At 48.8% G+C, this 23,044-nt stretch overlaps 1 protein-coding gene and 1 non-coding gene across 3 annotated transcripts in view; both read left to right on the top strand.

The window, feature by feature from the left end:
• Positions 1-23,044, top strand: part of prkn (parkin RBR E3 ubiquitin protein ligase) — a 1,745,947-nt gene that overhangs the window by 1,039,360 nt on the left and 683,543 nt on the right. For both annotated transcript variants that reach the window (XM_070890152.1, XM_070890153.1), the window contains exon 7: positions 12,718-12,854. In XM_070890152.1, the coding sequence (XP_070746253.1) occupies positions 12,718-12,854 (137 nt within the window). The remainder of the gene's footprint in view (positions 1-12,717; positions 12,855-23,044) is intronic.
• trnas-gcu (transfer RNA serine (anticodon GCU)) lies at positions 16,075-16,156 on the top strand. The gene has a single exon. It is a non-coding gene; the product is annotated as a tRNA-Ser (tRNA).

A 23,044-nucleotide genomic window follows, 5' to 3' on the forward strand; every position in this document is an offset into this window, starting at 1 on the left:
TTAGTCGGGAAATTGTGTTGGGGAAATTAATGGGATTGAAGGCCGATAAATCCCCAGGGCCTGATGGACTGCATCCCAGAGTACTTAAGGAGGTGGCCTTGGAAATAGCGGATGCATTGACAGTCATTTTCCAACATTCCATTGACTCTGGATCAGTTCCTATCGAGTGGAGGGTAGCCAATGTAACCCCACTTTTTAAAAAAGGAGGGAGAGAGAAAGCAGGGAATTATAGACCGGTCAGCCTGACCTCAGTAGTGCGTAAAATGATGGAATCAATTATTAAGGATGTCATAGCAGCGCATTTGGAAAATGGTGACATGATAGGTCCAAGTCAGCATGGATTTGTGAAAGGGAGATCATGCTTGACAAATCTTCTGGAATTTTTTGAGGATGTTTCCAGTTAAGTGGACAAAGGAGAACCAGTTGATGTGGTATATTTGGACTTTCAGAAGGCTTTCGACAAGGTCTCGCACAGGAGATTAATGTGCAAAGTTAAAGCACATGGGATTGGGGGTAGTGTGCTGACGTGGATTGAGAACTGGTTGTCAGACAGGAAGCAAAGAGTAGGAGTAAATGGGTACTTTTCAGAATGGCAGGCAGTGACTAGTGGGGTACCGCAAGGTTCTGTGCTGGGGCCCCAGCTGTTTACATTGTACATTAATGATTTAGACGAGGGGATTAAATGTAGTATCTCCAAATTTGAGGATGACACTAAGTTGGGTGGCAGTGTGAGTTGCGAGGAGGATGCTATGAGGCTGCAGAGTGACTTGGATATGTTAGGTGAGTGGGCAAATGCATGGCAGATGAAGTATAATGTGGATAAATGTGCGGTTATCCACTTTGGTGGTAAAAACAGAGAGACAGACTATTATCTGAATGGTGACAGAGGTGCAACGAGACCTGGGTGTCATGGTACATCAGTCATTGAAGGTTGGCATGCAGGTACAGCAGGCGGTTAAGAAAGCAAATGGCATGTTGGCCTTCATAGCGAGGGGATTTGAGTACAGGGGCAGGGAGGTGTTGCTACAGTTGTACAGGGCCTTGGTGAGGCCACACCTGGAGTATTGTGTACAGTTTTGGTCTCCTAACTTGAGGAAGGACATTCTTGCTATTGAGGGAGTGCAGCGAAGGTTCACCAGACTGATTCCCGGGATGGTGGGACTGACCTATCAAGAAAGACTGGATCAACTGGGCTTGTATTCACTGGAGTTCAGAAGAATGAGAGGGGACCTCATAGAAACGTTTAAAATTCTGACGGGTTTAGAGAGGTTGGATGCAAGGAGAATGTTCCCAATGTTGGGGAAGTCCAGAACCAGGGGACACAGTCTGAGGATAAGGGGTAAGCCATTTAGGACCGAGATGAGGAGAAACTTCTTCACCCAGAGACTGGTGAACCTGTGGAATTCTCTACCACAGAAAGTTGTTGAGGCCAATTCACTAAATATATTCACAAGGGAGTTAGATGAAGTCCTTACTATTAGGGGGATCAAGGGGTATGGCGAGAAAGCAGGAATGGGGTACTGAAGTTGCATGTTCAGCCATGAACTCATTGAATGGCGGTGCAGGCTGGAAGGGCCGAATGGCCTGCTCCTGCACCTATTTTCTATGTTTCTATGTTTTATGACTTAAGGGTTGGCTGCTCGGAGAAAAGATATGGCCTCTTCAAATTTGGCTGATGACACCCATCAGACAACCGACCAATGAAAGAAAGAAAGACATGCATTTATACAGCGCCTTTCACAACCACTGGACATGCAGCCAATGAAGTACTCTGAGAGTGTAGTCACTGTTGTAATGTGCGAAATGCAGCAGCCAATTTGCACACAGCAAACTCCCACACACAGCAATGCGATAATGACCAGATAATCTGTTTTTTTTGTTATGTTGATTGAGGGATAAATATTGATCAGGACACCGGGGAGAACTCCCCTGCTCTTCTTCAAAATATTACCATGGGATCTTTTAAAGCCAACTGAGAGAGCAGACGGGGCCTCGGTTTAACATTTCATTCAAAAGACAACATCTCCGACAGTGCAGCACTCCCTCAGCACTGCACTGGGAGTGTCAACCTAGATTTTTGTGCTCAAGTCCCTGGAGTGGGACTTTAATTCATTACCTTTTGACTCAGAGGCGAGTGTGCTACCCACTGAGCCACGGCTGATGCTAGGAGCCTGACAGTGAATGCCATATGACCACCAGATGTGTGATCGAACAAACCATCAGCGTGCTGAAGATGCCTGGTTTCAGGTCTCTTCCTCCCATTGCCAGGGAAGAGTATCTCTCTGCGGCTCCTCAGTCCCCCAGCGGCATGTCAAGGGAGGCGTCATCAAAACGCGGAGCAGCCTCGGCCCGCCTCGAATCCATCACTGAATTCCTCTGTCGCAAACTCCCAACTCCTCCAAGTTGCATCTTTGGATTTGTTGTGTCCCAAATAAAGCAATGTGACTGAGTACTGTCGATGTGAGTAAGTGTGACCTTAGTCTCTTTATTCTGACTCCAGAGTGTTGGTACAACATGGGAGGCCTGCTTATATACAGTGCTCCCAATGGATGCTGGGATCCCTTGGGACGCCAACAGATGCACCCTCTGGTGACGGTAGAATGCTGGTTACAAAGTGTTGCATACATAACATCATTCCCTCCCAAAGTCAATAGTTCACTTATTTACAGGGTGAGACGATCTGGGGCTTTCCGCTCCCTAGTCGATCGTCTCGGTACAAACACAGGTGCAGGTGAGTTGGTTGAGCCTTCGCTGGGCTGCTGTGCAGCTGGCCTTGCTGGGCTGCTGGGGATGGTGAGTTCAGCTTCGTGGTCAACCGTGATGTCGGTCGCCACTTGTGTGTGTATCGGAGGGTCGAAGTTGGTGGTGTCCTCTTTAGGATGCTCGTGGCTATCTGTGAATCGCAGTTTGGTTTGGTCCAAATGCTTTCTGCAAGATAGTCCATTTGCAAGTTTGACCTCAAACACCCTACTCCCTTCTTTGGCTACGACAGTGCCAGTAAGCCATTTGGGACCATGTCCATAGTTGAGTACAAATACAGGGTCATTGACTTCAATATCGCATGACAAATTTGCGCGATCATGGTACATGCTTTGTTGATGCCGCCTGTCCTCGACGTGATCATGGAGATCAGGGTGGACAAGAGAGAGCCTTGTTTTGAGTGCCCTTTTCATGAGCAGCTCGGCTGGGGGAACCATGGTGAGCGAGTGGGGTCTTGTGCGGTAGCTGAACAGGACTCGGGACAGCCGGGTCTTCAGGGAGCCTTCCGACACGCGTTTCAAACTTTGCTTGATGATTTGGACTGCCCGTTTTGCCTGGCCGTTAGATGCAGGCTTGAACGGGGCAGATGTGACGTGCTTGATCCCATTGCGGGTTATGAATTCCTTGAATTCAGCGCTGGTGAAGCACGGCCCATTGTCGCTGACGAGGACATCAGGCAGGCCGTGCGTGGCAAACATGGCTCGTAGGCTTTCGATGGTGGCAGTGGACGTCCTTACAGACATTATTAAACACTCAATCCATTTTGAACAAGCATCCACAACAACCAAAAACATTTTGCCTAGAAACGGGCCAGCGAAGTCAACGTGGATCCTAGACCATGGTTTGGAGGGCCATGACCACAAACTTAGCGGTGCCTCCCTGGGTGCATTGCTCAGTTGAGAGCAAGTGTTGCACTGATGCATGCAAGACTCCAAATCTGAGTCGATTCCAGGCCACCACACATGGGATCTGGCTATAGCTTTCATCATTACTATACCTGGGTGGGTACTGTGTCGGTCGCGTATGAATATTTTTCTGCCTTTCTTGGGCAAAACCAGGCGATTACCCTACAAAAGACAGTCCGCCTGTATGGACATTTCGTCTTTGCGCCGTTGGAACGGCTTGATCTCTTCATTCATCTCCGCTGGGACGCTAGACCAGCTCCCATGGAGGACACAGTTTTTTACAAGGGACAGTAAAGGATCCTGGCTGGTCCAGGTCCTGATCCGGCAGGCCGTAACGGGTGACTTTTAATTTTCAAATGCAAGTCTGCAGGCTGTGCCATTTCCACCCCGGTGGTGGGCAATGGTAGCCGACTGAGAGCATCAGCGCAGTTCTCTGTGCCTGGCCTGTGGTGAATTACACAGTTATATGCAGACAGCGTGAGCGCCCATCTTTGGATGCGAGCAGAGGCATTGGTATTAATATCTTTGCTCTCTGAGAATAGCGATATGTGCGGCTTATGGTCAGTTTCTAACTCGAACTTAAGCCCAACCAGATACTGGTGCATTTTTCTCACCCCGTAAACGCAGGCTAGAGCTTCTTTTTCAATCATGCTGTATTTTCGGCCTTGGACAAACTGCTGGACGCATAAGCGATCGGTTGCAATGTTCCCGATTCGTTTACTTGTTGTAACACACACCCGACCCCGTACGAAGACGCATCGCAAGCTAGCACTAAACATTTACATGGGTCATACTGAACAAGCAGTTTGTTGGAACATAACAGATTTCTGGCTTTCTCAAAAGCAGTCTCTTGTGATTTCCCCCATACCCAGTCATCTCCCTTGCGTAGCAACACATGTAGAGGTTCTAGCAGGGTGCTGAACCCGGGTAGGAAATTACCAAAATAATTGAGGAGTCCCAGGAATGACCGCAGCTCCGTCACGTTCTGTGGTCTCGGCGTGTTCTTGATGGCCTCCATCTTGGTGTCGGTGGGTCTGATGCCGTCTGCCACGATTCTTCTCTCTAAGAACTCAACCTCTGGCGCCAGGAATACACACTTCGAACGTTTCAACCTGAGTCCCACATGATCTAGCCAACTTAGAACCTCTTCCAGGTTCTGCAAGTGTTTGATGGTGTCCCGACCTGCGATCAATATATCGTCCTGGAAAACCACGGTGCGCGGAAGCGACTTTAGCAGACTCTCCATGTTCCTTTGAAAAATAGCCGCGGCTGATCGAATGCCAAACGGGCATCTATTGTAGATGAACAGACCTTTGTGTGTGTGTTGATGCAGGTGAGGTCTTTCGAAGATTCCGCCAGCTCCTGCGTCATGTAGGCCGAGGTCAGGTCCAACTTGGTGAACATCCTCCCTCCTGCCAGCGTCGCAAATAGGTCATCTGCCTTGGGTAGCGGGTACTGGTCCTGCAGCGAAAAACGGTTAATCGTTACTTTATAGTCCCTACAAATTCTGACCGTGCCATCGCCCTTGAGAACAGGAACAATCGGACTGGCCCACTCGCTGAACTCAACCGGCATGATGATGCCCTCTCATTGCAGCCTGTCCAGCTCAATCTCCACTTTCTCTCGCATCATTTATGGCACCGCCCGTGCCTTGTGGTGGATGGGTTGTGTACAGGGAACCAAGTGGATCTGCACCTTCGCCCCAGAGAAATTTCCAATGCCTGGCTCAAACAACGATGGGAACTTGCTCTAAGCCTGGGTACGAGGCATCGTCGATGGACGAAAGCGCTCAGATGTCGTCCCAGTTCCAGCGGATTTTTCCCAGCCAGCTTCTGCCGAACAGTGTGGGGCCATCTCCTGGTACAATCCATAGTGGGAGTTCATGCACCGCTCCATCATAAGAGACTTTTACTGCTGCACTGCCCATTACAGGGATCAGCTCTTTAGTGTAAGTTCTCAGCTTGGTATGAATGGGGCTCAGCTTGGGTCTTCATGCCTTGTTGCACCAAAGTCTCTCGAAGACCTTTTTGCTCATGATAGACTGACTCACACCCGTGTCCAATTCCATGGATACTGGAATTCCGTTCAGTTCAACTTTTAACATGATTGGTGGGCATTTCGTGGTAAAGGTATGTACCCCGTACACTTCTGCCTCCTCGGTTCGAGTCTCTCGTTCAGCTTGATCCGCCATGGATCGGTCTTCCTCTGCAACGTGGTGGTTTGCAGGGTTTGCAGCTCGTCTGCACATTTGCTGGAGGTGTCCCATTGTTCCACAGCCTTTGCACGCATAGTGTTTGAAGCAGCATTGATGGACTCAATGATCACCTCCGCAGCGCCAACAAGGTGTTAATTGTCTCGCATTAATGTTTGATGGTGGACTCTGAGTCATCTGAGGTCGTGCAGCTGCAGGCGTGTACATTCTGCCATATACATTCCTACCTGAAAACAACGTTACTTTGTGTACAGTACTTTCTGAAGCATCTTTATGCTGCAAAATGTGTTTGATGTTATCGCTGGTGGACATAAATGCCTAGGCTATCGTTATGGCTTTGCTCAGGTTCAGTGTTTCAACAGTCAATAGTTTGTGAAGGATAACCTCATGGCCAATGCCAAGCACAAAAAAATCTCAGCATTTGCTCCAGGGATCCATTGAATTCACTGTGTCCTGCAAGGCGCCTTAGTTCGGTGACGTAGCTCGCCACTTCCTACCCTTCAGACCGTTGACATGCATAAAATCGATACCTTGCCATCAGAACGCTCTCCTTCCGATTTAAGTGCTTCCGGACCAGCGTACACAGTTCTTCATATGATTTGGTTGTTGGTTTCACCGGAAGAAGATTCATCGTGAGGCCATCGGTTGTTGCCACGCAGACGGTGAGGAGAATCGCCCTTTCGTTTGGCAGTGTTCACATTCCCTTCCAGCTTGTTGGCCACAAAGTATTGATCGAGTCACTCCACGAAGGCTTCCCAATCATTATCTTCTGAGAATTTCTCCAGGATACCAAAAGTTCTGTGAATTTTCGTGTGATGGTTCGTTATTTATTACTCGTCGCCAGTTGTTATGTCTCAAATAAAGCAGCGTGACTGAGTATTGTAGACTTGAGTAAACTTGACCTTAGTCTCTTCATTCTGACTCCAGAGTGCTGGCACAACATGGGAGGCCTGTTTATATGCAGTGCTCCCAAGGGATGCTGGGATCCCTTGGGACTCCAACAGATGCACCCTCTGGTGGCAGTAGAATGCTGGTTACAAGGTGTTGCATACATAACAGGATTAATAGGCCCTTTAAATACTGGGGTTGAGATTGCATCATGCGGGTCCTCGTAATGCCCGCTGCCACGGATTAGACACAAAAGCCACTGACCGACACGCTGAAATTACTTCAGAGTTTCCCACGTGAAATCGCTGCCCCCGCCCCCCCCCCCACCCTCCGACGCGACCCCCGGCTCTCAGCACTTCGCTCAATAAATATCGGGGCCAATGATTCTGATGTTTCGCTAGTACCAGGGAAGTCAGATGGTGATAAATTGCATGCTCCATGACATGCCCTTTGTGTGGAAGAAGAGAAGCAGCAAGTTACGGCACAGAATGAAGACAAAGAGGAAGTGGTAGCACACTTGCCTCTGAGTCAGAAGGTTGTGGGTTCAAGTCCCATTCCAGGTGTTATGTCTGTAATGTACCTGTGAATGACTCCACGAGGCAATGTGTTGCACTGAAACTGTAGTGACCTTGGTCCTTTATTCGTAACTCCAGAGTGAGACACAAACATGGTGGGCAGCCTTTTATACTGGGTCCTGCACACCTATGCAGGTGACCCTCAGGTCTCCCACCGCAGTGCCCTCTGGTGGTCAGCCTCTGCCACAGGGGCAGGAAACCCCGGTCTCCACCCTCTAGTGGTGCCAGCATAGTATATACACAGTGTAAACCTTATCGATAGTACATCAGGTAACAAATCTCCATCTTATGCAGCTACACAGTGACTACACAGAGAGTATAACTATAGTCTGCATATATAACATCACTCTCCCCTAAGTCCTTTGAGCTGATAACATTTGCACTATGTGCTCTGGCTTAGCTCTCCCCAGATTTAAGTCCCTTGGCTGTGCTTTGGCTTGGCTCTCTCCCCCCAAGTCTTTTTACCACAACATTGAGTAGTGGTTACCAATTTGGATGCTTCGATGAGGCAGCGGAGGTTCCAGTGGGAGGTTCTGGGTGTGATCCATGTCTGTGTCCATGGCTCCATTTCCCCGCCCCCCCCCCCCCACCCCCACAGCGAGATCATGCAGCTGGCCCGTTACATTAACATACAGGATCAGACACTGTGCAAGTACAAAGAAAGGAAGTTACAGCTTGTATCGTGACATCTTGGTTCAGTGACTTACATTCGTTACGTTTTACAGTCGTGCGCCAGGATTGGGTAGATTGAATTCATGGTTCAGTCATGGTCAGTACTGAGGTAGCAGTACAGGTATGAGAGGATGCAGGTTCCAGAGCAACCGGATAGTGTCCTAGTCGTCTGATGGTGGCGCTGCGCCCCCTGCTAGTGGGGTGGGCTTGGTTCACTCACCTTGCCAGGACTCCGGGCCTTTGCCGTTGCCTACTGGTGGGCAGTGCCACAGATGTGTGTGGTCTCCCTGTCCTCCTTTGAGGGCTGCAGAATCTTCTGCCTGCTCTCTAATGGTGTTGGGAACCTGGCTGTCCCAGGTCCCATTTGGGGAACTCGTTGGTTCTGATCTTTCGTTCCCGGACATGGCCGAGGTAGTGACTGGGTCTGGGGACTGCGCCGTCTCCACCCAGGTGGTGGGCAACGGCGGCCGACTGCGCGTATTGGCACCGTTTTTGTCTCCAGGTCCGTGGTGAACAGTACCATCGGGTGCCTGCAGCATGGGATAGACTTGGGGCAGGGTATCAGGATCAGTGCCTTCACCCTCCTGAGGTTGCTGGCCTATAACTTGTGGTGACACCTGGGGCAGGGCATCAGGATCAGCGCCTTTATCCTCCAGAATTCACTCACTTGCTACTTTTGGGGACACTCTATTCCCAACATCGCGCAACAACATTTTGTTCTTTACATTAGGAATAGTACCGACATCTCGCAACATTTTGTTCACAACCTTAATCGGTTCGTTGCATTGATTGCCATGCATAAGATGTCTCTTTAAGTTCAGTTGGTTGCAGGTCTCCTTTAAGAGAACCCTGCTGGCTTTACCCCAATCAAATCCTTTGTTAGGCATCACGTGTTGGTCCCTCAGCATTGTACCTCGTGGTCTGGCCGTGACCATCTTTTTTTTCAGCCACGCTACACCTCGCTGCAGCAGGGACGCCATCTTGCCTCTGTCCTCGAGGTCGACTGCCTTGATCCTTCTCTCCCGCGATTCTGCCACAAAAGCTGGAAGAGTGCCTGTGAATTCGATCTTCCTCCCCAGGAGTTCTGCCACTGGAGCCCGGAAGGTACTTTTAGTTCGTTCCGGTTGGATCATTGCCATACAGTCCTGATGGACGGTCTGTGCCTCAGGTGCTGCACTGGTCTGTTCTCTGGTGCCTGGCCCAAGCGAAGGTGAGGTTTTGCTCTGCCTCTGAGCACGGGGGACATCGATTGCTGGAGTGAAGAGGTTTTCCCATTTCCACTGGATCTTCCCCATCCACCTTCTTCCGAGTAGCGTTGGACCATCACCTGCAACAATCCACAGAGGTAACTTGTGCACCACGCCATTATGGATTACACTTACATCCGCACTACCAAAGACTGGGATCAGCTCCTTGGTGTAGGTGCGCAACTTTTCCTGTATTGGAACCAGCTCGGGTCATTTTTCATTCCATAGCCTCTCAAAGGCATCCTGGCTCATCACTGACGGGCTCGCTCCCGTGTCCACTTCCATGAAGACTGGAACGCTGTTTATCTCGGCTTCCATCTTCACTGGAGTACAATCGGTGGTGCAGGTATACACTCCATACACTTCTTCTTGGGGCTGAGTTGCCTCTCTGGCCAAATCATCATACTCCCTGCTGGATTCAAAGTCATCTACTGACTCCTCTGCTAGACCATGAGTGATATTTCTTTTACACATACGCTTGGGTGGCCTTTCATGTTACAGGCTTTGCATACGTACTCAGCAAACTGACACTGGTGAGCCCTATGGTTTCCTCCGCAATGCCTGCATGGTGCTACTCGATTAGCACCCCTCGGCGGACTCTGAGTTCTGGAACCCTGAGGTCTGTGCTCCCTGCCCTGGGCAGAGCCAAGTTCTACAATTTTGCCTCTGAAAGATACCTGTGTACAGTACTTGCCGGGTTTGAGTCCACAGGATGAATAATTTGCTTGGTGCTGCAGGTCGAGGTCATGAACGCCTGACTGATGCTGATGGCCTTCTGCAGGTTGACTGTAGTGTCGACAGATAATAGCTTGTGAAGGAGGCCCTCGTGGCCAATTCCCAAAACGAAGATGTCTCGTAATGCTTCGTTGAGGCGCGCGCCAAAATCACACGGTGCCGCAACTCTCCTGAGGTCGGCAGCATATTTTGCAATCTCCTGGCCCTCAGGTCTGTGGTGAGTGTAGAATCTGTGCCTGGCCATGAGGATGTTCTCTTTTGGTTTTAGTTGGTCGCGAATTAGTTCAGTCAGCTCATCGAATGTCTTATCCTTGGCCTTTGAGGGTGCCAGCAAGTCCCTGACGAGGCGGTAGACCGCGGGACCACAACTGGTCAGCAATATAGCCTTGCGCTTCTCCGCCGATGCATCCGTCTCCCCTGCCAGGTCATTTGCCACAAAATATTGCTCGAGCCTTTCCGTGAAGGCATCCCAATCATCACCCTCTGCGAAGTCTTTTAGTGCGCCAAAGATAGCCATAATCGCGTGAAAGTCCGTATTTTCGTCGCCAGTTGCTATGTCTGTAATGTACCTATGAATGACTCCACGAGGCAATGTGTTGTACTGAAACTGTAGTGACCTCGGTCCTTTATTCGTAACTCCAGAGTGAGGCACAAGCATGGTGGACAGCCTTTTATACTGGGCCCTGCACACCTATGCAAGTGACCCTCAGGTCTCCCACCGCAGTGGCCTCTGGTGGACAGCCTCTGCCACAGGGGCAGGAAACCCCGGTCTCCACCAGTTGCACCCTCTAGTGGTACCAGCATAGTATATACACGGTGTAAACCTTATCAATAGTACATCAGGTAACAAGTCTCCATCTTATGCAGCTATACAGTGACTACACAGAGAGTATAACTATAATCTGCATATATAACACCAGGGACTTGAGCACTTAAATCCAAGTTGACCCTCCAGTGCTGAGGGAGTGCCGCACTGTCAGAGGTGTCATCTTTCGGATGAGAAGTTAAACCAAGTGAGCAGTAACAGAAATAGTATTTGCAATGAGCAGCATGCGATAATACTGTCACTGGAGTTCTTTGCTCGAGGACTGATTTTACATTTCATTTTTATAGAAAACCTTTTATTGTTGCACCATTCTGGAAAATAGAATTTTTGAGACAAAACAGTGTTAATAAAGTTTGAAATGATATGCTGTGAAAATAATAATGAAGGTTGTAATGTATGTACCTGTGACGATGCTCGCAGGTTTGTGGAGCTGTTGAGTTATGAGTGGCTTAGCCAGTCACGTGATGTTCACAAGACTCAATAAAACCCCGGCCAGTTGGGTTTGTGGGATCCACGATGGGGCAGGTGGTTGTGAGCCTGGAGGATGAACTGGTAATGTGTAGTGTGATTGTTAAGCCTTTGCTAATAAACCAACTAGTTCTTAATAGCAATGTGTTGTTATGAACTCTTAAGCAAAGAACCCATGAAGCAAATACATTACAAAGGTATACTGTGTGTTTAACACAATGTACTTCTGTGGCACCCCTTTGTTCTGTCTTTACTTGTGCATCATGTTGCCACTGTGCTATTTCTATGTGATGTACCACGGGGAAGGACGAGATGGTCTGCTGTGCTTCAGCTGACAGGCTAGCTGCATTTGCTGTGGACCCTGATAGTCCTCTCCGTGTGCTAGAACACTATGCTCTGTTCAGTCAGTTGGTTGGCTTATAATAACAACAACAACTTGTGTTTATATAGCCCCATTAACTTGGTAAAATGCCCCAAGGCAGTTCAGAGGAGCGTTATCAGACAAACGTTGACACCGGGGCAAGTAAGAAGCAATTAAGACAGATGACCAAAAGCTTGGTCAAAGAGGTAGCTTTTAAGGAACATCTTAAAGGAGCAATTGAGAGGTGGAGAGACCGAGATTTAGGAAGGGAATTTCAGAGCTTAGTGCCCAGAAAGCTGAAGGCACAGCCGCCAATGGTGCAGTGAAGGACATCGGGGATGCAAAAGAAAAAAGAAAGAAAGACTTGCATTTATATAGCATCTTTCACAACCACTGGATGTCCCAAAGTGCTTTACAGCCAATGAAGTACTTTTTGGAGTGTAGTCACTGTTGTAATGTAGGAAATGTGGCAGCCAATTTGCGCACAGCAAGCTCCCACAAACAGCAATGTAATAATGACCAGATAATCTGTTTTTGTTATGTTGATTGAGGGATAAATATTGGCCAGGACACAGGGGATAACTTCCCTGCTCTTGTTCAAAATAATGCCCTGGGATCTTTTTCATCCACCTGAGAGAGCAGACGGTGCCTCGGACTATCACCTCCAACAGTGCAGCACTCCCTCTGCGGTGTCAGCCTAGATTTTTGTGCTCAAGTCTCTGGAGTGGGATTTGAGCCGACAGTTGGAGGAATATAGAATTCTCGGAGGGTCATGGGGCTGGAAAAGGTTACAGAAATAGGGAGGGGCGAGGCCATGGAGGGATTTGAACACAAGGATGAGAATTAAAAATTTGAGGTGTTGCTGGACCAGGGAGCCAATACAGGTCGATGAGCACAGGGGTGATGGGCGCACGGGACTTGGTGAAGAACAGACACGTGGATGGTCGCCAGTCCCGGTGAACCATTCTCAGCACGAGTCAGTCGTGGCAGGACAGGGAGCGGAGCTGTTGGACTGTTGAAGTGGAAGGGCATCACATGATCATGTTTCTCTTCTTCCCCTGCTCCTAGTGATCCAGTGCTGATATTTCCTTGTGAGGATCGACATGTCATATGCTTGGATTGCTTCCATTTATATTGTGTGACACGGCTGAATGACCGACAATTCATCCATGACCCGGAGTGTGGTTATTCCCTCCCATGTGTCGGTGAGTATTATATTAAAATGTGGGCTTTTATCACATGAGAGCATTACTTTGACTAAAACTGGAAAAAGGAATGTAGCTTTAGCATCAATGCTGAATTTTAAAACCTTTATCTACACTGCACTGAAATCACAAAGTGCAGTTTAATGGTTTGACCTCTCTGATTCGCATCAGCATGAGAGAGAAGGGCTGCCCAGTGCCGATGGGAAATGACATTATCATCACACTATAATGGAGACATTCCATCGGGCGGCCAGGGTTAAAATCGTCCCTTCTCAGGAAATGTTGCTGTTTGTGTCCTCACCTCTTTCCCCCTCTTTTTCTGCCGAGACGCTTACCCATGCCTTCTTGGTCTGTAAAATTAATTTGCTCCTCACACAAAATCCTACAGTTCCATAGCCAGGAGCAGCCTGCTCTGAGAAATGGTGAGAATGTGGAGCTCGCTACCACAGGGAGTGTTCGAGGCGAATAGCATACTTGCACTTAAGGGGAAGCCAGATAAACATACGAGGGAGAAAGGAACAGAAGGTTACGTTGTTAGAGTGCGATGAAGTAAATAGAGTGGGAGGAGGCTCATGTGGAGCATAAACACCAGCATAGACCAGTGTGTAAAATGGCCTGTGTTGTGTCCTTACATTCTACAGCAAATCAACACGAGACACATATTGGAGACAAGGTCACTCTGTGACCTGAACCTTTATTCCCAGGACCAAGGAGTGCTGACCCTGCGTGGGACCTCCCTTTATATACCTGGGTGACCAGGTGAGGAGTGTCTCCCACAAGTTCACCCCCTGTGGTCAAGTTGTGCATTACTCAGGTGTATACAGTGTACAGTGTTGTTGCATAAGGGTTACAGTTACATGAAGGTTACAAACATGACATCACCTCCCCCCCAACGTCTTTGGGTCAAAGATTGAGTCTTTCAGGCGGTCGACGCTCTCTCGTGGAGCACCGCAGTTAGGGCTCTGGTGGTTGAGCCTCGGCATGCGCCTTTGTCACCTGTGGTGATTCCGGTTCAGCCTGCTGCTGAAGGTTCTTGTAGCTTGTTCACTGGCGGTGGTGTGGGCAGCATCTCATGATTTTCCTCGGGTTCCTCAGTGTCCATGCTGAACCTTTTTTTTACTTGGTCCAGATGCTTGCGGCATATCTGCCCATTGTTGAGTCTGACCACTATGACCCTATTCCCCTCTTTACCAATTACAGTACCCTCGAGCCACATGGGCCCCACAGTGTGATTAAGAACAAATACAGGGTCATCGATTTCTATACGTCTCCCCTTTGAGTTACGGTCATGGCACTCATTTTGGCCCTCAACAATGTCTGACAAGACTGGATGAATGAGGGACAGCCACGTTTTTAGTGTACGTTTCATGAGTAGTTCCGCTGGCGGGACCCCCGTGAGCGAATGCACTTGGGAACTATAGGCCAGCAGGAGGCGCGATAGACGGTATTGAAGGGAGGGTCCTTGAATCCGGTGCATGCCTTGTTTTATGATTTGGACCGCACGTTCCAACTGGCCATTGGAGGCCGGCTTGAACGGTGCTGTCCTGACATGTTTGATGCCATTACCTGACATGAACTCCTGGAATTCATAGCTAGTGAAACACAGGCCGTTGTCGCTAATTAGGATGTCCGGCAAGCCGTGGGTCGCAAAGACCGCACGCAGACTCTCCACTGTAGTGGATGTCGTGCACGAATTCAATATGATGCACTCGATCCATTTCGAGTACACATCAACAACAATGAGGAACATTTTCCCCATGAATGGGCCCATGTAGTCTACATGAATACGTGATCATGGCTTGGTGGGCCAGGGCCACGGGCTGAGTGGAGCCTCCCTGGGGGCATTACCCAGCTGGGCACACATCGTGCACCTGCGAACACAGTGTTCCAGGTCTGCATCAATTCCCGGCCACCATACATGTGACCGGGCAATGGCCTTCATTAGCACGATGCCTGGGTGCTCGCTGTGGAGTTCCCTGATGAATGCTTCCCTCCCGCTCTGGGGCATGACTACCCGGCTGCCCCATAGTAGGCAGTTGGCTTGGCTGGAGAGCTCATCCATCCGTCTGTAAAACGGTCTGACCTCCTCAGGGCATGCTCCGTGAGCGGGCGCCCAATCCCCAGTCAGGACACATTTCTTAATCAGAGATAGGAGGGGATCTCTGTTGGTCCAGGTTTTGATCTGCTGGGCTGTGATGGGGCAGCCTGCACTGTCAAAAGCCTCAACAGCCATGACCATCTCAGCGCTTTGCTCCGCTGCCCCCTTAGTGGTGGCCAGTGGAAGCCTGCTGAGCGCGTCAGCGCAATTTTCGGTGCCTGGCCGGTGCCGTATGGAGTAGTCATATGCAGCCAGCGTGAGAGCCCATCACTGTATGCGAGCTGACGCATTGGCATTGACAGCTTTGCTGTCGGACAACAGGGATGTTAATGGCTTGTGGTCCGTTTCTAACTCGAACCTTCTGCCAAAAAGGTACTGGTGCATCTTTTTCACCCCGTAGATACATGCGAGTGCTTCCTTTTCAACCATCCCATATCCCCTTTCTGCCTGGGAGAGTGACCTGGAGGCATAAGCTGGCCCTCATCATTACTCTGCTGCAACACGCACCCAACCCCATAGGATGATGCATCACATGTAAAAAACAATTTCTTACCGGGGTCATACAGGGTCAATAACTTATTAGAACAAAGCAAGATTGAAAGCTCGTTCCTGACAGTCCCCCCAAAACCAATCGCAACCCTTATTCAGGAGCCCATGTAGCAGCTCCAGCAATGTACTTAAGTTCGGTAGAAAGTTCCCGAAATAGTTCAAGAGTCCCAAAAATGAACACAACTCCGATGTGTTGCCGGGCCTGGGTGCATGACGAATCGCCTTCGTTTTGGATTCGGTAGGCCGGATCCTGTCTGCAGCAACCCTCCTGCCCAAAAACTCGACCTTTGGGACCAAAAACACAAACTTGGACTTCTTTAGTCGCAGGCCTACCCGGTCCAGTCGGCGTAGCACCTCCTCCAGGTTGTGGAGATGTTCCTCGATGTCTCGACCCGTGATAAGGATGTCGTCCTGCAATACGATTGTTCCGGATTTGAGCAGGCTTTCCATGTTCCTCTGAAAGATAGTGGCTGCTAAACGCATGCCAAACAGACACCTGTTGTCGACAAACAGCCCCTTGTGCGTGGTGATGGTGGTCAGTAGCTTGGATTCTTCGGCCAGTTCGAGGTCTGAGACGAGGTGGCCGAGTGGTTAAGGTGATGCACTGCTAATCTATTGTGTTCGACACGCGTGGGTTCGAATTCCATCCTCGTCGTTTTTGGAACAATGAGCTGGCAGTTCGAGCAGTCAGTCGAGGAGCCGGGAGCTCGGAGCAGCACAAGTCCGGGGTCGGCGAGAGGCCTATAAAGGCCAGCGGGAGTCGAGCAGTCAGTCGAGGAGGCGGGAGCTCAGAGCAGCACGAGTCCGGGGTCGGCGAGAGGCCTATAAAGGCCAGCGGGAGTCGAGCAGTCAGTCGAGGAGGCGGGAGCTCAGAGCAGCACGAGTCAGGGATCGGCGAGAGGCCTATAAAGGCCAGCGGGAGTCAGGCAGTTCGAGCAGTCAGTCAAGGATGCGGGAGCTTGGAGCAGCGCGAGTCCGGGGTCGGCGAGAGGCCTATAAAGGCCAGCGGGAGTCGAGCAGTCAGTCGAGGAGGCGGGAGCTCAGAGCAGCACGAGTCAGGGATCGGCGAGAGGCCTATAAAGGCCAGCGGGAGTCAGGCAGTTCGAGCAGTCAGTCAAGGATGCGGGAGCTTGGAGCAGCGCGAGTCCGGGGTCGGCGAGAGGCCTATAAAGGCTAGTGGGAGTCAGTCAGTCGAGGAGGCGGGAGCTCAGAGCAGCACGAGTCCAGGGTAGGCAAGAGGCTTGTACAGTTACAGGGAGAAGGCAAAAAAGAAGTAGAAAGAAACAGAAAGGTGACGTCACAGCCAAGGGGGTAAGTGATTGGCTGGATTGGTGAGTAGTTTTTCTTTTTTCTCTTCTACAACAGTCAGTAACTTTTAACATTGTTGTTGCCAATTTAAGTGTATCTAAGGGTTATAGAAACATAGAAACATAGAAACATAGAAACATAGAAAATAGGTGCAGGAGTAGGCCATTCAGCCCTTCTAGCCTGCACCGCCATTCAATGAGTTCATGGCTGAACATGAAACTTCAGTACCCGCTTCCTGCTTTCTCGCCATAACCCTTGATCCCCCGAGTAGTAAGGACTTCATCTAACTCCCTTTTGAATATATTTAGTGAATTGGCCTCAACTACTTTCTGTGGTAGAGAATTCCACAGGTTCACCACTCTCTGGGTGAAGAAGTTTCTCCTCATCTCGGTCCTAAATGGCTTCCCCCTTATCCTCAGACTGTGACCCCTGGTTCTGGACTTCCCCAACATTGGGAACATTCTTTCTGCATCTAACCTGTCTAAACCCGTCAGAATTTTAAACGTTTCTATGAGGTCCCCTCTCATTCTTCTGAACTCCAGTGAATACAAGCCCAGTTGATCCAATCTTTCTTGATAGGTCAGTCCCGCCATCCCGGGAATCAGTCTGGTGAACCTTCGCTGCACTCCCTCAATAGCAAGAATGTCCTTCCTCAAGTTAGGAGACCAAAACTGTACACAATACTCCAGGTGTGGCCTCACCAAGGCCCTGTACAACTGTAGCAACACCTCCCTGCCCCTGTATTCAAATCCTCTCGCTATGAAGGCCAACATGCCATTTGCTTTCTTAACCGCCTGCTGTACCTGCATGCTAACCTTCAATGACTGATGTACCATGACACCCAGGTCTCGTTGCACCTTCCCTTTTCCTAATCTGTCACCATTCAGATAATAGTCTGTCTCTCTGTTTTTACCACCAAAGTGGATAACCTCACATTTATCCACATTATACTTCATCTGCCATGCATTTGCCCACTCACCTAACCTATCCAAGTCACTCTGCAGCCTAATAGCATCCTCCTCGCAGCTCACACTGCCACCCAACTTAGTATCATCCGCAAATTTGGAGATACTGCATTTAATCCCCTCGTCTAAATCATTAATGTACAATGTAAACAGCTGGGGCCCCAGCACAGAACCTTGCGGCACTCCACTAGTCACTGCCTGCCATTCTGAAAAGTACCCGTTTACTCCTACTCTTTGCTTCCTGTCTGACAACCAGTTCTCAATCCATGTCAGCACACTACCCCCAATCCCATGTGCTTTAACTTTGCACATTAATCTCTTGTGTGGGACCTTGTCGAAAGCCTTTTGAAAGTCCAAATATACCACATCAACTGGTTCTCCTTTGTCCACTTTACTGGAAACATCCTCAAAAAATTCCAGAAGATTTGTCAAGCATGATTTCCCTTTCACAAATCCATGCTGACTTGGACCTATCATGTCACCATTTTCCAGATGCACTGCTATGACATCCTTAATAATTGATTCCATCATTTTACCCACTACTGAGGTCAGGCTGACCGGTCTATAATTCCCTGTTTTCTCTCTCCCTCCTTTTTTAAAAAGTGGGGTTACATTGGCTACCCTCCACTCCATAGGAACTGATCCAGAGTCAATGGAATGTTGGAAAATGACTGTCAATGCATCCGCTATTTCCAAGGCCACCTCCTTAATTACTCTAGGATGCAGTCCATCAGGCCCTGGGGATTTATCGGCCTTCAATCCCATCAATTTCCCCAACACAATTTCCCGACTAATAAAGATTTCCCTCAGTTCCCCCTCCTTACTAGACCCTCTGACCCCTTTTATATCCGGAAGGTTGTTTGTATCCTCCTTAGTGAATACCGAACCAAAGTACTTGTTCAATTGGTCTGCCATTTCTTTGTTCCCCGTTATGACTTCCCCTGATTCTGACTGCAGGGGACCTACGTTTGTCTTCACCAACCTTTTTCTCTTTACATACCTATAGAAACTTTTGCAATCCGCCTTAATGTTCCCTGCAAGCTTCTTCTCGTACTCCATTTTCCCTGCCCTAATCAAACCCTTTGTCCTCCTCTGCTGAGTTCTAAATTTCTCCCAGTCCCCAGGTTCGCTGCTATTTCTGGCCAATTTGTATGCCACTTCCTTGGCTTTAATACTATCCCTGATTTCCCTAGATAGCCACGGTTGAGCCACCTTCCCTTTTTTATTTTTACGCCAGACAGGAATGTACAATTGTTGTAATTCATCCATGCGGTCTCTAAATGTCTGCCATTGCCATCCACAGTCAACCCCCTAAGTATCATTCGCCAATCTATCCTAGCCAATTCACGCCTCATACCTTCAAAGTTACCCTTCTTTAAGTTCTGGACCATGGTCTCTGAAATTACTGTTTCATTCTCCATCCTAATGCAGAATTCCACCATATTATGGTCACTCTTCCCCAAGGGGCCTCGCACAATGAGATTGCTAATTAATCCTCTCTCATTACACAACACCCAGTCTAAGATGGCCTCCCCCCTAGTTGGTTCCTCAACATATTGGTCCAGAAAACCATCCCTTATGCACTCCAGGAAATCCTCCTCCACCGTATTGCTTCCAGTTTGGCTAGCCCAATCTATGTGCATATTAAAGTCACCCATTATAACTGCTACACCTTTATTGCATGCACCCCTAATTTCCTGTTTGATGCCCTCCCCAACATCCCTATTACTGTTTGGAGGTCTGTACACAACTCCTACTAACGTTTTTTTGCCCTTTGGTGTTCTGCAGCTCTACCCATATAGATTCCACATCATCCAAGCTACTGTCTTTCCTAACTATTGCATTAATCTCCTCTTTAACCAGTCATGGTAGGGGAGCTCCGTCACATGATATGCTCCTCCTGTACCATGTGGGAACTCAGGGACACTTCCGGTGTCCCTGACGATTACGTGTGCGGGAAGTGTATCCGCCTCCAGCTCCTGACGGACCGCGTTGCGGAACTGGAGCTGAAGGTGGATTCACTCTGGAGCATCCACGATGCTGGGAATGATGTGAGTAGCACATGTAGCGAGTTGGTCTTACCGCAGGTGAAGGGACCACAGCCAGATAGGGAATGGAAGACCAGCAGGAAGAGCAGTGCAAGGAAGGTAGTGCAGGGGTCCCCTGTGGTCATCCCCCTGCAAAACAGATACACTGCTTTGAGTACTGTTGAGGGGGATGATTCATCAGGGGAGGGCAGCAGCAGCCAAGTTCATGGCACCGTGGCTGGCTCTGTTGCACAGGAGGGCAGGAAAAAGAGTGGGAGAGCGACAGTGACAGGGGATTCAACTGTAAGGGGAATTGATAAGCGTTTCTGCGGCCGGAACCGAGACTCCAGGATGGTATGTTGCCTCCCTGGTGCAAGGGTCAAGGATGTCTCGGAGCGGGTGCAGGACATTCTAAAAAGGGAGGGAGAACAGCCAGTTGTCGTGGTGCACATTGGTACCAATGACATAGGTAAAAAAAGTGATGAGGTCCTACAAAACGAATTTCAGGAGCTAGGAGCTAAATTAAAAAGTAGGACCTCAAAAGTAGTAATCTCGGAATTGCTACCAGTGCCACGTGCTAGTCAGAGTAGGAATCGCAGGATAGCGCTGATGAATATGTGGCTTGAGCAGTGGTGCATCAGGGAGGGATTCAAATTCCTGGGGCATTGGAACCGGTTCTGGGGGAGGTGGGACCAGTACAAACCGGACGGTCTGCACCTGGGCAGGACCGGAACCAATGTCCGAGGGGGAGTGTTTGCTAGTGCTGTTGGGGAGGAGTTAAACTAATATGGCAGGGGGATGGGAACCAATGCAGGGAGACAGAGGGAAACAAAAAGGAGACAAAAGCAAAAGACAGAAAGGAGATGAGGAAAAGTGGAGGGCAGAGAAACCCAAGGCAAAGAACAAAAAGGGCCACTGTACAGCAAAATTATAAAAGGACAAAGGGTGTTAAAAAGACAAGCCTGAAGGCTTTGTGTCTTAATGCAAGGAGTATCCGTAATAAGGTGGATGAATTAACTGTGCAAATAGATGTTAACAAATATAATGTGATTGGGATTACGGAGACGTGGCTCCAGGATGATCAGGGCTGGGAACTCAACATCCAGGGGTATTCAACATTCAGGAAGGATAGAATAAAAGGAAAAGGAGGTGGGGTAGCATTGCTGGTTAAAGAGGAGATTCATGCAATAGTTAGGAAGGACATTAGCTTGGATGATGTGGAATCTATATGGGTAGAGCTGCAGAACACCAAAGGGCAAAAAACGTTAGTGGGATTTGTGTACAGACCTCCAAACAGTAGTAGTGATGTTGGGGAGGGCATCAAACAGGAAATTATGGGTGCATGCAATAAGGGTGCAGCAGTTATAATGGGTGACTTTAATATGCACATTGATTGGGCTAGCCAAACTGGAAGCAATACGGTGGAGGAGGATTTCCTGGAGTGCATAAGGGATGGTTTTCTAGACCAATATGTCGAGGAACCAACTAGGGGGGAGGCCATCTTAGACTGGGTGTTGTGTAATGAGAGAGGATTAATTAGCAATCTCGTTGTGCGAGGCCCCTTGGGGAAGAGTGACCATAATATGGTGGAATTCTGCATTTGGATGGAGAAAGAAACAGTTAATTCAGAGACCATGGTCCAGAACTTGAAGAAGGCTAACTTTGAAGGTATGAGGCGTGAAATGGCTAGGATAAATTGGCGAATGAAACTTAAGGGGTTGACTGTGGATGGGCAGTGGCAGACATTTAGAGACCGCATGGATGAACTACAACAATTGTACATTCCTGTCTGGCGTAAAAATAAACCGTGGCTATCAAGGGAAATCAGGGATCGTATTAAAGCCAAGGAAGTGGCATACAAATTGGCCAGAAATAGCAGCGAACCTGGGGACTGGGAGAAATTTAGAACTCAGCAGAGGAGGACAAAGGGTTTGATTAGGGCAGGGAAAATGGAGTACGAGAAGAAGCTTGCAGCGAACATTAAGACGGATTGCAAAAGTTTCTATAGATATGTAAAGAGAAAAAGGTTAGTAAAGACAAACGTAGGTCCCCTGCAGTCAGAATCAGGGGAAGTCATAATGGGGAACAAAGAAATGGCAGACCAATTGAACCAGTACTTTGGTTCGGTATTCACGAAGGAGGACACAAACAACCTTCTGATATAAAAGGGGTCAGAGGGTCTAGTAAGGAGGAGGAACTGAGGGAAATCCTTATTAGTCGGGAAATTGTGTTGGTGAAATTGATGGGATTGAAGGCCGATAAATCCCCAGGGCCTGATGGACTGCATCCCAGAGTACTTAAGGAGGTGGCCTTGGAAATAGCGGATGCATTGACAGTCATTTTCCAACATTCCATTGACTCTGGATCAGTTCCTATCGAGTGGAGGGTAGCCAATGTAACCCCACTTTTTAAAAAGGAGGGAGAGAGAAAACAGGGAATTACAGACCGGTCAGCCTGACATCGGTAGTGGGTAAAATGATGGAATCAATTATTAAGAATGTCATAGCAGCGCATTTGGAAAGAGGTGACCTGATAGGTCCAAGTCAGCATGGATTTGTGAAAGGGAAATCATGCTTGACAAATCTTCTGGAATTTTTTGAGGATGTTTCCAGTAGAGTGGACAAGGGAGAACCAGTTGATGTGGTATATTTGGACTTTCAAAAGGCTTTCGACAAGGTCCCACACAAGAGATTAATGTGCAAAGTTAAAGCACATGGGATTGGGGGTAGTGTGCTGACATGGATTGAGAACTGGTTGTCAGACAGGTAGCAAAGAGTAGGAGTAAATGGGGACTTTTCAGAATGGCAGACAGTGACTAGTGGGGTACCGCAAGGTTCTGCGCTGGGGCCCCAGCTGTTTACACTGTACATTAATGATTTAGATGAGGGGATTAAATGTAGTATCTCCAAATTTGCGGATGACACTAAGTTGGGTGGCAGTGTGAGCTGCGAGGAGGATGCTATGAGGCTGCAGAGTGACTTGGATAGGTTAGGTGATGGGCAAATGCATGGCAGATGAACTATAATGTGGATAAATGTGCGGTTATCCACTTTGGTGGTAAAAACAGAGAGACAGACTTTTATCTGAATGGTGACAGATTAGGAAAAGGGGAGGTGCAACGAGACCTGGGTATCATGGTACATCAGTCATTGAAGGTTGGCATGCAGGTACAGCAGGCGGTTAAGAATGCAAATGGCATGTTGGCCTTCATAGCGAGGGGATTTGAGTACAGGGGCAGGGAGG

This window comes from Pristiophorus japonicus, chromosome 9 (assembly GCF_044704955.1).
Source record: "Pristiophorus japonicus isolate sPriJap1 chromosome 9, sPriJap1.hap1, whole genome shotgun sequence".
In the NCBI taxonomy this organism is placed as follows: domain Eukaryota; kingdom Metazoa; phylum Chordata; class Chondrichthyes; family Pristiophoridae; genus Pristiophorus; species Pristiophorus japonicus.